This window comes from Nestor notabilis, unplaced genomic scaffold, assembly GCF_000696875.1.
Source record: "Nestor notabilis isolate BGI_N333 unplaced genomic scaffold, ASM69687v1 scaffold16221, whole genome shotgun sequence".
Lineage (NCBI taxonomy): Eukaryota > Metazoa > Chordata > Aves > Psittaciformes > Psittacidae > Nestor > Nestor notabilis.
In genome coordinates this window covers 1-15,242 of record NW_009914357.1, presented here as the reverse complement: position 1 = coordinate 15,242, position 15,242 = coordinate 1, and the positions used below count along the sequence as shown (strand labels likewise).

The 15,242-nt window shown below is 38.3% G+C and overlaps 1 protein-coding gene across 1 annotated transcript; it reads left to right on the top strand.

The window, feature by feature from the left end:
• The first annotated feature begins 1,497 nt into the window (after positions 1-1,497).
• On the top strand, positions 1,498-13,311 carry UEVLD (UEV and lactate/malate dehyrogenase domains). Its single transcript, XM_010023627.1, has 11 exons — positions 1,498-1,631; positions 2,268-2,330; positions 3,080-3,243; positions 4,246-4,381; positions 5,718-5,842; positions 6,454-6,559; positions 9,089-9,259; positions 10,208-10,381; positions 10,975-11,059; positions 11,675-11,798; positions 13,147-13,311. Exons 1-11 carry the CDS (start codon positions 1,619-1,621, stop codon positions 13,309-13,311), a joined length of 1,326 nt encoding a protein of 441 aa, XP_010021929.1. The 5' UTR covers positions 1,498-1,618.
• The last annotated feature ends 1,931 nt before the right edge of the window (positions 13,312-15,242 follow it).

The following is a 15,242-nucleotide window of genomic DNA, read 5'->3' as shown; positions in this document are numbered from 1 at the left end:
TCCTTTCCAGCCCAAACCTTTCTATGATTCTGTGATTTACATTCACTTGCTGCAGCTGAGTTTAGATTTGTACCGTGCATGATTTTATTCCTGTGGTTCAGGACACAATAACGTGTGATGTGCTGTGTGCGACTGAAACTTTACTCTGTAGGAGTAAACCCTTGGGGGTTTTTTTGTGACAATGCCTGCGTTAGTATTTCCGCGCTTTATAAACAGAGATTAATTTTCACAGCATCTCTCTGAGGTAAAGATGTTTTAATTTCAGTGTGAGAAACTGAGGTATGCATATTTAAATAATTTTAATGCAGAGCGTGAAAGGTCTGTACCTGACTCACCTCATCTCCTCTGGTCTTCAGAAAAGAATACAATATTTAATAGCAATGTCTGATTTTGCATTACAAATAAGAAGGGGGTCAGCTGGAGGAAAGATGGCTTTGATTTCATAACCAGCTGTATCAACCTAAATGTGTTAAATTTAAGTTGTGTAAACATTCCTGATTTAGGCACTTTTGATAATTTCTTTTTACTGCTTGACTTTGCAATACCCTGTAAGACTAAACAGGGAGAAGCTAACTAAAGGGTGCTTCTTTTCAGCAGCTTTCTGTTTTCTTGTATGAAGCAGAAAATAATCACGCCATCCATGTAGCTGTAGTATTGCTGCTGCTTCTGGCGGGGTGCCTTACTGAAAGATTAAAGATTTTAGCTACTACTTTGTGACAAGCGTTGCAGTGCAGTGGGCAGATCTTTAAGCCACTCTCAGGCTGCAGTTGTGTTTGCTTAGGCAAGGGCTTCAGGGCAACTCCAGGCTTCCTAAAATGAGAAGCAGATGCCCTAATCTAGGAAATATTCTTCATAACTTTCAGATGTGGGAGGATGCAAAATCTCTTGGAAGTGCAGGTATTGGACTGGCTGGCTGGAGACAGGCTAAATAAAGTAGCAGTGATTCATGCGTGCTGATAATTATTTTCAAGATCACATGTCAAGCACCTGTACTTCAGTTAATCTGTAGGCAGGTTTTCTGCGGGTGGGAAAGAGGGATGTGTTATTTTGTTGGAATTTTCTCATCTCTCAAGGACAGTTTAAACGTGGAAAAAATTTCCCAGAGGCTAATGACTTACATCTAATATGTTTGTGAATATAGGCCTTATGAAACTAATAACTGTGTCAGTAATACGGTGACTTCTTTTTTCTAAGAGGTTTATATTTTTATATTGTTTTAATTATTGAGTGTAGAGGAGACTAAATTTATTAGGCTTCTGCTCATACAGCTGTAAAGGGGAAGAAATGCTATATAAGGAATGATGCTCAGAATCTGAGCTCTGTTGTAGGAATAGCAGACTTGTGACACCTTTAAATCTTTCCTTTTTTTTTTTTTTTTTGGTAATTTTTTTGGAGAATTTATTTCACACCAGAACCATTTATAATACTACAAGTGATTACTGCCCTCCCCTTCTTGTGTTTCTACCTTCTCTTGGTTTGTTTTCCCTATCTCTGGTAATGAAAGAAGCCTTTGAAGTTCAACGTTTTTTTTCCTCTCCCTTCCCAGTACAAGTTCAGAGACCTGACCATAGAAGAACTGAAGAATGTTAATAAGACCTACCCAAACTTCACATTCTCCATGAACACATACAGTAAGAAGTGATACGGTTATTTTGAACTAATTGTGGGGATTCTTAGTTGCCATAAATTCAGGCTGTGTATAATAGAATCTAAATAGTGTTAATACCTTTCATTGTGTTCCAGTCTTTATTTTGACTCGCAGTAAAACTTCTTACACCATGTGACTTTTAGAAAGTTCTTTCAAGAATGCATACATATAAAAAAATGAAGCAACTCATTCACTAAATTTAATTGTATTTTAACCTGTCAGTAATTATAGAAGATTGATATTCTTTTCAATTCTTTATATGTAACAGCATTTTTCCCATATCCCATGATTGTACTGAAAGCATTTTGGTGTCTTTAGCTTATCAGGCATAACTTCCAGAATCCCTCAGCCTGAGTGAAAGTCACCAGAAGCACCTAGGACAAGGGATATTCAGACATGAGACTAATGATGTGTTTAGTTGTACTAATGCAATTTTCATCAAGATTCCTTTAAGGGATTATCTCAAAGGGGAAGGGGGACCTTTGTAACATTAAAGCCTTGGCTCTTTCAGCAGTGGACTTGATTTCTGAAGAAAAATTTGTTCTGGATAGTGGATTGCTATGCCAGATTCAAAAAGATTTATTATTATTATTTCTTTAAATCACATTTTTACTTTCAGCCTTCAAGGATGGATCGCAGAAGGATCTCCTGAATTTTAGTGGTACTGTTCCAGTGAAATATGGTAAGATAAATATAATCTTCTTACCAGTTATGAACCTAAATGTAAAATGTGTTGGGAACTGCCTCTTAACAATACACTGTGCAGCTTCATTAAAAGTGGCTGTAAAGGATTTTGCATGAATTGGCAGAAGCCACTTCTACTGCAAGTGCCTTCATGCACACACAGATGCTGAAATAAGATGGTATTAATTAGATGACTCAACTATTTAAAAAAAATCACGTAGTTTGAGACTGTTTAGGCAAACTCTTTGGCTCTGATGAAGGTTGCATGAACTCTACAAGCCCTATGCTTGTAAAGGCAGTGTCCAAAAACAGCTAGTAGGTAATTCTTTATTTTTTTAACTTAAAGGCTTGAAATCTGAGATAAATTCTTGGTAGATGCCTCTTTGCATCAGTTGTTGAGTCCTAAAGTAAGTATGAAATGGGTAGCTGTAAGAGATTTCTTTACCCAGAAAAGGAGACGCATTAGATAGATGGAACAGGCTGATAGAATACTCAGGAAAGCAAAACAATGATGAAGCCTTATATTAAGAAACACACAATGGCAGCGCTTCAAGTTGATCCAGACAAGGCTGTTCCTATTAACTAGCCAGAGTAACATAAATACTTTCCAATGTGAATCTGGAAAGTGATCTATCAGGCTTTTTTATTTTGTCATTACAAAGTGTGAATCACATGCACACGTGCCTGGTTTGTAGTGCCTCTTCTCAATGCAGAAGCTAGTAATGGCTTTTATTTTGTGTTGAACAGGTAATTCCTATAACATACCTATTCGTCTGTGGATTCTGGATTCTCATCCTTTTGCTCCCCCCATTTGCTTCTTGAAGCCAACTGTGAACATGGGCATTTCAGTAGGAAAGCATGTTGATGCTCATGGCAGGATTTATTTGCCCTACCTGCAAAACTGGAGCCATGTAAGAGGTGGAGTGGCTGACAGGGGAGGGGGGAGTATTTGGGAATAATGCATGGTATCTTATGGAGATCAATGGGGAAGAGTGGGTAGGGTTCCTGGCATTTTTGTTTTCTGCATTTTTTGGATAATCTTGATTATGTAATGATTCTGCAAAGAGAAATAGAATGTTACATCTCTTGAAATTACAGCTTTCAGACAGTGTGAAGCAATTGTAAAGAAGTTTTAAGTGATTGTAAGGAAAATTATTTTAAGCTGAGGAAAAAGGGGCCTGACTTTGTTACAAAGCAATGTAAGCCTTGTGATACTTTTTTGTTTCTGTGAATAGTAAATAATATTAGACCAGTTGAGTGTCCCTTGAGAAAGTTCAGTGGAAGTTTCTATCTTCTGGGTATGTCTCAGCAGAACTCTGAAATGTTAGCATAGAGATTCAAAAGCCGATGCTATATTCCCAAATGATTTTGTGCTCTGTATTAAGTAACTTACATAAATGTGACGGCCAGGCCAGTAAAAATTATTTAATGAATGCTAGTTTTCTGAAATGGGTGGGACATATTTCACATTATTGTTATAGAATGGGAGCTTTTAGTGATTTCTAAATGTGTTTTTCCCAAAAGAGAACTGAGTTGCCAAAACTCCAAATGGTTAAGCTCATCTGAGAAGACTGAACTACCCTGCCTTGAGCTATGATTTGTCCCATTTATGATATATCAAAGACTTCCATATGTTTGTGGATGCCTTCAAAAACTAGTTGCACTAATAATTTCAATTTTATAATTACTTTTTGTTAAATTCCTTTTAATCCATACTTCTGTTTGGAAAGTACGTCCTCATAAAGTAGTGCTTTTCTTTCCCCTAAGTGTTTATGTGTTAAAGGTGTCAAGATTTATAATTTGAATAAATTTTATATAGCTATGGATCTTTATGAACTACTGCTGGTTACAGCTGACACCACTATACGGAACAGCTATTCAACTGTTCTGTCTTCTGTATTGCTATCTTTCAGCCTAAATCAACTGTCATTGGATTAATCAGGGAAATGATTGCAAAATTTGAGGAAGAGCTCCCTTTGTATTCACTGTCATCTTCTGATGCTGCCAGGCAATCGGAACTTCTCTCCTACATTGCAAAGATTACTGAAGGTGTGGATGTTTTCATATATTTGTTAGTAATGTTCTTACACAGTAATATGCTTCGTTTATTTTTATTACTTGATATCACAAAGATGCCTACACAATTTTAATAGCTGAAGTTTTGGTGTTCGCATGTCCATAGTGTTGGCATTTTCTTTGTATAATCCAGAGTGCCTCTTTTTGAACAGAGAGCTCAGATTCTCTTCATTTGAGTAAGCAGCTCATTTTGCATTTAAGCCTACTGAAAAATGCTGTAGATTTGGTACTACTCATTTGCTGGAAATTACTGCAGCAAAGCTCAATATGAGATCTTGTGTAAGAGAAATGGGATTTTATTATAAACAAGTTGTTTTTCCCCAATCACAATCATTCATTCTGTCAGATCTCATTCACTCACACTCTCACATCCACAGTCGCAAGTCCTGAGGCCCGTCTGACCACAGTCACTGGTGTGTAACACTGAGGACAAGGAGTGCTGGCTGTTGAGTCCATATCATGTCTCTTGGGTTCTTGTTCAGTGGTGACAAGCTGATTTCGGACTTGTCTTTTATACCCTTCAGGAGTGGATGCCATTTGGCATTTTTGCCTCATTACTTTATCTCACCCATTGTAAGTTTTGGGCAAAATTCCTGATTTTCGCATTTCTCATGTTTTCTTTATCTGGGTATTTCATGGGTCCAGTCCTGTTGCTGTTCATCCTGACACATTTTCTTTGGTTCAGTTTTTTCTTCTTCCTTCTTTTAGTGAAACCATGGTGGTGATCTGTGGCACCTAGTGCACACCTTCCCCTTCAACCCTTTTCTGCTGTTTCTTCTGATAATTGTATACACACACATGCTTGTGAGCGCACACGCGTGTCCACACAATTCACATTCCCAGGCAATCAATGTTTCTGTTACAAATCTCTCTGCCTTATACTCAGAGTTGTGTTACGAGTAGCATTGGCTAAACAACCTCAGATCATTATATTTTAATCAAATTCCATTTTGCTTGTCTTTTCAAAATAGGAAATCTTTTACAAATGTTATGACCATGGTATATATTCACACCTGTAACAGTAGCAAAGGGATTATTGTTTGTATGGTCTTAGTGCCTAGCTTCTTGCTGTTGGTATGCTCATATTTTCTACTTAGTGAAAAAACATTCCTATCCTGAGAGGAATGTTTGTGGTTTACACCTTGCGAGTTGTGATTAATTTTCTGTGGTCACTCTTGACCACTATTTTGAAAAAGTTTATGTAATTTGGTTTAACTCTGGCGCAACTATGATCCTTTAAGAAGCAGCAGTACTTGTATTGATACAGTGTGGACCAGTACTTAAGTTTGTGGTTTTCTTTTAATTGTAGGAGAGACTGACTTGAAAGCAAAGAGTAAAATTGGTGGAGGCAAAAATGAAGGATGTATTAACAAAATTACAATTGTTGGAGCTGGAGATCTTGGCATTGCGTGTGTGCTAGCAGTTGCAGCAAAGGTACATAATTAATATAAATAGAACAGCCCTAATTAACAGACAGGCTTCAGTTTAGTTCTTAGTGGCTGACACATAGAAATAACGCAGCAGTTTCAATAACTCATAAACCATGTGACTGCTTTTCTCATTTGCCTCATCAGTTAACTTATGGACACACAGAAGTGTTAGTTTCTGCCCTGTTTTCTCAGTCACCTTTTAAATACAAAAGGTTGAATATTGAATTCGCATATTTTGAAAATCCTTATTTAAAGGATTCTTGCCTCTTACAATCAGGATCTTCTAGTCCCCTGGAAAAGCATAGTCTGTAGATGGTCTGCACTTCATTATGGCTATATGCTCAGAGACGTCAGTAACACCAACATTTAGAACTTACCAGAGATGGTTTTGTGAGTTTATTGTTTGTTTCATAATAAGTTATTTTGCAATTAAGCTCACTAAACTAAATTCTTTCTCTTGGGATTTGACAGTGATTTTGATCAGCAATTTTGTTTGTTATATACACAGTACAACAAACACTGGCATTAGAGCAATATAGGGATATGTTCCTCATCCCTACAAGAACAAATTTTTGTTTGTTTTATTGTTCATCTGCATTATTTTTATTAATACAGGGTACTGCAGACAAGGTGGTTCTTTTGGATCTTTCTGAAGGTGCAGCAAAAGGAGGAACCATGGATTTGGACATCTTTGCTTTGCCAAACGTCGAGATCAGCAAAGGTATTAGATGTTGTTTCTGGAATGGGAGCAAATATGTACTGTGTATGGTTGTGCTCGTTTTAATAAGAGCAGGACACCTGGGGAGATACAGAGATTCTGGCATATAGGCCATCTTTTTTAAACTAGGATGTTATCTTCCCATAGTTTCTTGCTTTTCTTCTTTTCAGGGTAGAATTGTTAAGGGAAGGCTCAGCAAAGCTTGCATTGCTTTTATTTCAGGCTTTTTTCATTCTGTTTATAGATGTAGAGGTGTGTGAGCCTGTACTTCCAAGGTAAGAGGCTAATGCTGAAATTGGACTCGTGCAGAAGTACAGAGAAGCGAAGCTATTACTTCAGAACCATAAGTAGAGAGAGGGAAAGAAGGGGGGTGGAAGTATGCGTACGCTGAGCAATTAGAGATAGCTGTGAGAGCAGTGTTTTTAAGGCTAATAAGTAAAGGTAAATTTGAAAGTGCTGCTTTGCTAGATTGATGTTCATTAAGCACACACATGGCAAATAGTTCTCAATCACCATCACTGCGTATTCAAACAATTAGTTCCTAACAATCTTGTCCTCAACTGTGAGCATACAATTCAAGAGTCAATACCGTGTCTCCATAAGTAGTGGTGATGGCTAGTCTTTGATGATCTTAGTAGCAGAGGTTGAGGTGCTCAAAGGCTCTTCCACAGCGAAAGCTGGAACTGAATTGCGCAACTTCACTATTCTTCCTCGCTTGTGTGTTGTGTTTTTCTGTCCTTGTGCCCTCTGCAAGATGAAACGGGGATTTTTCCTGTGCTTCTAATGTAGTTTATCTTATTTTGGAGACAGGGACTTGTTCTGGTTCCACCAAGCATCTTAACTGCTTATTCCACACCTGTCATTGCCTGCTCTACATCCTTTCATCTATCTTGCAGGTTTTACTGCTAGCACACTTTTTTTCTTGAACCCTGGTTGTGCGACTGTACCACAAATCTCTGTTTGTGCCTTTGTGGTTACCTGTGATATATTTACATTTAGGTACAAAAAGCTTGTTGCTGGCTATGCTGTTAGTAGTGTTAAAATATTACAAAATGCTTATACAGTCACCTTTTCTTTTAGTATGCTTACATCTAGGTTTGGGGCAAGGTGGTATTAATTATATCTTGCTTAGTATGCTTCCAATATGCTTGCAATGCAGTAGGCCTCTACTTTGGCTTCAGCTCTTTTCAGAAGTGGTGTGACAGTCATATTATCTTGTTTCTGTGTCCAAGCTGATCACCTGTATGGTACTCGGATATTCAGAATTACCCCCTCAAGGTGTCACTGAAAGTCAGGAGAATAAAACTCCTTAATACTAATGTAGCATTAAGAAGCAGGCACTTCTTTATTGCAACGCTGGGTGCTAGGTGGGATTTCCACAAATGGAGCACACTCAGTGCCGATTTCGTCATTATATTTACACACAAAAATTACAAGGTAGTACACTCCCAGTTACAATGATTGGTGAGTGATTTGCGTGCAATTATAATATCTGCCATGTCATTCTCTTCTGTTTCTACGCTTGTGCGGAGGAAGGGCCTTCACCTGGGCAAGGGTCTTCTTGATCTGTGGGTGTGTTTTTTAGTATTATGATGAAGGCAGTTTACTTCAGGACACCTTAAAACTAAGTTTTGTTGCCATGTTGTCTGGCTAGATATCTGTCTTGCCAAGTTGTCAAATAACTCATCCTATATACAGTAGACCCTCGGTGCTCTGGTTATGGTCTAGAGAGTGAGGACTAGGGCTAACACGTTACAGAGAACAGGGACTTCGAGCAACACAGCGTTGGATTTCAAGCAGCACAGCAACCCATGCTAACATAGAGGCTAACTTGAATCAAAATGTTCCTATAGCTGTTTCACAAAAAAACACAAAATATAGAAAGATTCAGTAAAATTTAAGATAATCTGTAACAAAGGCATCTTTGACTTAAGAATTTCTGCAACAAATATCTTGTATCTTTTCTTGAGCTATAAATACATGTATTTTACTTGAGTTAATAAATAGACTTTTGGAACACTTTTTATGGTTGTCTACCTTGTCCTTGATTGAGCTATAAAACTAAAAAAAAAAAGAAATCATAGAAACCTCAGATAAAGGAAGTCTTTTCCCTTATTTAAAAATTTGAATAAAAATGAAGGAGCTTTTTCACGGATGTTTTTTTCATGGGTGATTTTGGTCTTGGGTTGTTTTGGTTTTTTTTCTTTCTCTTGCCAAGAATACTTGGAAAAGCATATCTGTCAGCCCTGTACAGATGTTTTCTGGTCTCTGCTCTGTAACCCTGGACAAACTGCAGTCTGCTTTCTCTGTTTGCCAGCTATGAAATGGGAAAGTAGTTCTGCAGGAAACCTGTGTTTTACAGGTGCTGTGGAAGCACCCCAAATTCCACACTGGGGAATATGGGGAGAGAGAGGAGGTGAAGAATCCCTAATCTGGATGCTGCAGTTCAGCTTCAGGACACCTCTTCGTTTTGCATCCAAAACCCAACAGAATGACATGAATTTTAAAAACCTCTTTTCTTTATATTTTCAGATTTTTCTGCTTTGGCTGATTCAAAAGTTGTGGTACTTACAGTTAATTCTCTGGGTAATGCTCAAACTTATCTTGATGTCATACAAAGCAATGTGGATTTGTTCAGAGGAATTATCCCAGCAATATCACACTATAGTCAGAACGCTGTTCTCCTTGTTGCTTCTCATCCAGGTATGTAGGTACTTCACCTAATGTTCTGTCCCTCAGCTGGCTATCTTTTTTGCCTGCTTCAAAAATATGTTACTGCTGAATGCACCCAGTAGTCAAAAATTCTTGCTACTCTGAAAGATGTTTTCATTTTCAGCTTTGAGCAGGACACTGTCTTTGAGGGTTTTTTCTTTACTGTTACCAAGATAAAAGAAAATAGTGTACTTGGTATAAAAGGTATGTATTTCTATGTGTTTCTGTACCTAGCTTCAACCTGACTGTATCTACAAGATTAGCATCCATTTGCTGTTGTCTTGTCACTTGTGAGTTTTACGTATATGTTTCTCCTGTGCAGTATGGATAGATGCATGTGTGTTATGTGCCATATATGATTAGACTCACAGATTAGTATGTCCATAATACAGTGTTGATAGTAAATATTGCATCTCTGTTTTGGTGGAAAGTTTATATCTGTTGTGCCAGTGAAACTGTGAACTAAGACAAAGCAAAAGCACAACTTTAAAGGGAAAGAATAAGTGCAAGCCTCTCTGTCCTGTAAACACACTGAAGACAGCCCTTCTCTATATCTCAAGTGCTTCTTACCCTTCCTATCATTTAAAGCTATGGAGATAGAAAAGAGAGTGCTTGCCAAATGAAAAGAAAGTAAATACTGGCTGAATTATATTTAGAAGCATGTGAGATTTTTGGTAGAAGGACGCATTGGTGACTCATTCTGAAGTTCCACTAAGACTTCTCTTTAAGCTTTACTTGGGCTGTGAATTTTCTTCACCTCTTCCACACCTGACTTGGTGGTTTAGGTTGAAATAAACTACTGGTATGTCCTTACATGCTTATACCTTTTCTAAAGTAAATTTGGTCCTGAGTTTTTGGTAATTGTGAGTCGTAGTTCACAGTTGTGTTGAATTTTGAGTGGTCTTTTATTGTCGACCTATTTTTCTTTTTCACATACAGTTGAAGTAATGACATACGTGACATGGAAGCTGAGTGGGTTTCCCAAAAGCAGAGTTATTGGAGTAGGTGCCAACCTAGATACTGAGAGATTTCGGAATATACTGGCAAACCTTTTGAAAGCACAGGTGCTGGCAAAAGATGCTTGGATCATTGGTGAACAAGGGGAAGACAAAGGTAAAATGATACTTTATTGTGACTATGAGTATATAATGTCCTGGCAGTGCTTAAGTAATTGAGTAATGAAAGAATAATTGAAAAAAGTAATGCAGGTGGTCATAAGCAGGGTAGCAAATTTTCATAATAATGGTTCTCAGTAATGCAGTTTTGGTGTGTGCCCAAGGCTGTGGACCTGGAGTGATAACAGAAGTATTTGACACTTGTCATAGTAAAAAAAACCAAACAAACAAACAAAAAAAAACCAAACCACAACCTCAAATGCTTTTTATTTGGTAAAACAATACAGGTTAGAGGTAGTGAGAGAGGAAAGAGATGTAGTATAGTAGGTTACTGCTCACATAAGAATTATTACATACTACTTCATTTTTAAGCAAGTCTCTAGCCAGACTTGCTTAAAAAGTCTGGAGGTTATTTTAGCAGTCCAGGCAGCCTTAGAAGGTCATTAACTATATTTGGGTTGTTGTGCAGGAAGGAAGGTTTGGAAAGCTTGAATTTATTACTTTTTTTTTTTTTTTTTAATTCTCCTCACCTTTTCTGGTACCTATTTTAGTCACTGCCTAGATGTACATTTAAACATTGTTTCTATTTAGTGCCAGCATGGACGAGTTGTAATTCAGTTGCAAGTCAAACAGAAGGAATGGCTGCTGTTAACTCAAGGGAAACCGTGGCTAACAGGTAACGCCATTACAACCTCGATTCTCTTTTCCTCATGTTTAGGCACTTGCTGTTTGCAGAGCTTTTTTTCTTCAGCTCCTTATGAAGAGGAGGAAGTTTGCCCTAAAATGTTCACACATTGAGTCTACAGGAATTTGTAGGTCTGGGTGTTACTCACTCTCAGATATGTGTATATGGCCCCTCCTTTTATGAAGTTCTTAATAACGATGTGCCTGTGACGATCTAAGGAGAAGACAAGCTTTGTAGAATATGCATTAAAATATCAGAGCTGCCAGGTCAATCGTGTGGGTTTTTCTTTAAAAAAGCTTTCTGGCACACTTTTTTCAGAGCTTCTGTGGAAGCAGTTTACTTCAAAGCAAACAACCTGATTGAATTAGCCAAATAGCAATTGCACCTCTTGACAGAGAATTATTACAAGTGTGGGAAAATGTACGTAAATTCTTTAAAGTAATTCTTCATTCTCTTCTGTTGTTTTCCAAACCAGAAATCATGGGTTTATAGTACACTTTACTTGATATGGTGCATTTAATCTGTCTTTTGGGTTTTACGTATAAACCAAATAGGAACAACTGAAATCTAAGCATCATGTTTTTCTCCTTTTCCTGGTTTATATAGAGCTATGGAAGTTCTAAAGGGAAAAGGTCAGAGATCTTGGTCTGTTGGGCTCTCAGTTGCTGATTTGTCTGACAGTATACTGCAAGATAAAAGAAAGGTTCATTCTGTGTCCACTCTGGCAAAGGTAAATGTGTTAATATCTTTTGGTTGGCACTGTAATTATATTACTTATACTGGATATGACCATTAATTTTAGCAGGACAGACATCTCACTTAAAGAACTGTTCTGAAGTAGCACTACTTCCATTACTTTCTTCCAACAATGACTCTAAATACCAGTCCAAAAATGAGCAAAAGTCAATTATTGTGTTAATCTGAAACCAATATAGAAGTGGATTATTCTCCCAAAGATACAAGACACCGGGGGGAAATATGTTCAGGGTTGCTGACCAGCTCCCCCAGAATAGCTGGATTTGGTAAATGAAGAGAAATGTGTGTGTTACAGTCTCCCAGTGCTCAGTATTGAATGCAGATTTGTCCAGGGGCCAAAAAGGTTCAGTATCTTTTACGAAAGTATAAAATGCATTTTCTGCCAATATTTTATTTGACCAGCTTTGAAACAGCTGGTTTTTTACTCAGTGATACTTCACACTGAGGAGAAGATCACGAAGCTACATTTACCTTCAAAGTTCTGTCTACAGTTTTAAGTTTATCCTAAGAGGCTTCATGGAAGCATGAAGTCATTTCGTGTGAGGAAAAGGAAAGAAAACCCATGTAGAAACATGTGCTTGTCAATTCTGTTTACAGGCTTCAGAAGAGTGATTTGCAGGTCCCAGTGCAGGGAAGTTAAGCAAGCTGCTTATTGCATCAAGTACAGAGCTATGCCTAATTTCATCATCATGTTTTCAAGTAAAGTTTTGAATCATTTATGAATTAAACGCAGATGCAGAGGAGTGACAAGTCTCTTAAACTGCAGAGTAACTACAGAATGTAAAATTTCCCATACAGATCCTAAGAAGAAACAAAATTTACAGTGTAAACTCGAATCACAGGGATATAAGGTTCACTGAAGGCTCTCACAGAATGAATATAGGATCAATAATTGAAAAATATTCCCTGGATAGCATGATCTGGCTGCATTTTTTAATTTCATCTGTTAAGTCCTAAAAGAACTGACGATAATGTCCTAGCAAGTGTCCCTGCTTCTTCTACCTAAGAAACTGATTAAACAGTTTTTTGTAGGATAAACTTTGCCTGCAGTGTCGAGGTCTGCTATATCTGTATTAGGAAACTCCTCCAAGTGTGGTATGGTGCAAGATATTTTGGTTTTATCTGTACAATAATATTTTACAGTTTCTATTCAGTAACCTATTGCACAGGATTTAAAATAACTCACATTTGACCTATAAAAACATGCCATATGATGGAATATCTTTGCATAACTAAAATCAAGTTATTCGATGTAGTTCCATGCTTCAGACAGAGCTGAAAATAAGTAACTGTGTGACAGTGTACTTTGCATGCTGTTTCAGGGATGCTGCAATATAAACAGTGAAGTATTCTTAAGTCTGCCATGTGTTCTTGGAACCAACGGAGTGATTGAAATGATCAAACTAGAAGATGATCCACTAGTGCAAGAGAAACTGCAGAGCAGTGCAGGATCAATTCATGACCTTCAGCAGCAACTGAAACTGTAAGCAAGCACAAGAAAAGCCAGTGTCTGCTCGCAGAAGTCGGAGATTTGCTAGGTGAAAAGGTTGCTTGGTATATATGGATTTTTATGTAAAACAAGGTGGTTTTTCTGTTTGTTTTGGTTTTTTTTACTGTCAAAAAGTGCTTTCTCACTTTTGGTTTAAATTATGTAATACTGCAACAGTAATTGCTTATTTGAAAAGTGCACTTTCGGTAGCCAAAATGAGGAGGGTAATGTGGAAAAATGTTTTACCTAAATTCAGGTGACTTCTGCCTGTGTTTTGTTGTTGCTAATTATAGCCTGGTTCTTAGGTTATTCTTAGCTCTTTGCACCTCATTAGGAGACAACCTAGGAGTGGGGCTTACCCAGCTCTGCAGAAACTCCAGTGTGCAGAGCCCACCAGAACTCTTCCTCCTGGTATTTAAGTGCTTCACTGGGGGCTTGTTTAGAACACGGTAACACTCCAGGTCTTCAGGACACTCAGAGATGCAGTTTGATAGCTCGACCTTCCATGCCAATTGCAGTTGCTCTAATGTGGACTCCTGCTTGCTACTAAGGGATAAAAACGTAAAAGCATGACATTAACAATACCCTTCAAACCTGAGGAATTGGATATGAATTTCTGTTTAACGATTTCTGAGTCTTTCTGGTCATGATTTGTTTGCTCTTATTTTGGGAGGAAGTTCAGAGCACTAAAGCATCTGCAGTTCTTGGTACATACATGCAACACGCTTACTCTGTGCAGCACTGGAACAGGTGCTCTTCCTGAACAGGAGCAACAGGGGGTGGGCTTCAAATAAGGAATAAAATCTGCCAATTAAGTAATGCAGAAGTATCTATGAGTTCAGGCCTTCATCCCAAGCCTGCTGATGTCAGTAAGCTTTACATCAGCCCAAGGAGAATACAACTGCTTGAGATGGGAACAGAACCCGTAACCCTTCTCAGGGGAAGCCAAGTATGAGGTGAAAAAGCAGGATGTGGATTTTTAGGTAAATCAAAGAGCAGATGTTTTGAGATGAAGGGTTTATTGGGCTCTAACCTCTTGATTTGCTGCACTGGTAAAATACTGTATTCATCCTGATCATACCTCAGCACAATGCTGCAGGCAGAGGAGGCGTGAGCTCCACTCCTGCTGTGCACAGCATAGGAACGTCATTGCACATTTGCGTCTTGAGGGGAGACTGGTTAAATACTGATGAAGCTTTCTAAGCTAAAATAGTATCTGTGTCAGTGAGAGATCTATTCCTTTGTGTCTTCCAGTTGTGTTTCACAAAAAGCCAGCCTTACAAGGAATTCTGAGTTATACTGATCTCTGAATTAAGATAAAAATATAATGGGGAAAAAAACAAAACAAAAAAAACCCAAAACCAAAACCCCAAACCTTAAATAATTTCAATTTTTTTTTTCTTCAAATACTCGTATTTCCTCTTTGTGGTGGTCTCTTGATAGAACAAAATTAGTGATGGCTACAGGTGACCAACTTGTTGCTCTATTATATATCCCAACACAACAGCTGGACTTTGGGGGTTGTCTTTTAATCTCTTCAGAAAAAACAGCATAAACTCACGTGCTTACATTGTTCTTCGAGGTGTTTTGTTTATAACGCTGAACACTTATTCTCATGTGAACAGTCGAGATGTTTTGTTTATCTGGGGGCGGTTTATTACTACTTTTCATCATAAAAAGCCGCAAGCTGTTTCAGCTGGTCATTAGATCGACGCTTCTGCTCGTGGCTTGTCACTCGTGTTTATGTTGAAAAGCAACCAAAGGGCCGCGGCACTTCCCGTTCTCACGGGGAGTGAGTTCCCAGGACCACTTCGTAACAATAAACCGCACCTCAGGCCCGCGTCCGCGCAGCGATTTCGGCACCCCGAGGCCCGCTACACGCGTCGCCCGCCGCCCTCTGTCCCGTCGCGGAAGTGCCGTCACAGCCCC

Excerpts from the sequence above, each read along its gene's own strand:
- UEVLD (XM_010023627.1), top strand. Across the intron at positions 3,244-4,245 it reads ACCTGCAAAACTGGAGCCAT|CCTAAATCAACTGTCATTGG; the intron begins GTAAGAGGTGGA and ends GCTATCTTTCAG. Across the intron at positions 11,060-11,674 it reads AGGGAAACCGTGGCTAACAG|AGCTATGGAAGTTCTAAAGG; the intron begins GTAACGCCATTA and ends TGGTTTATATAG.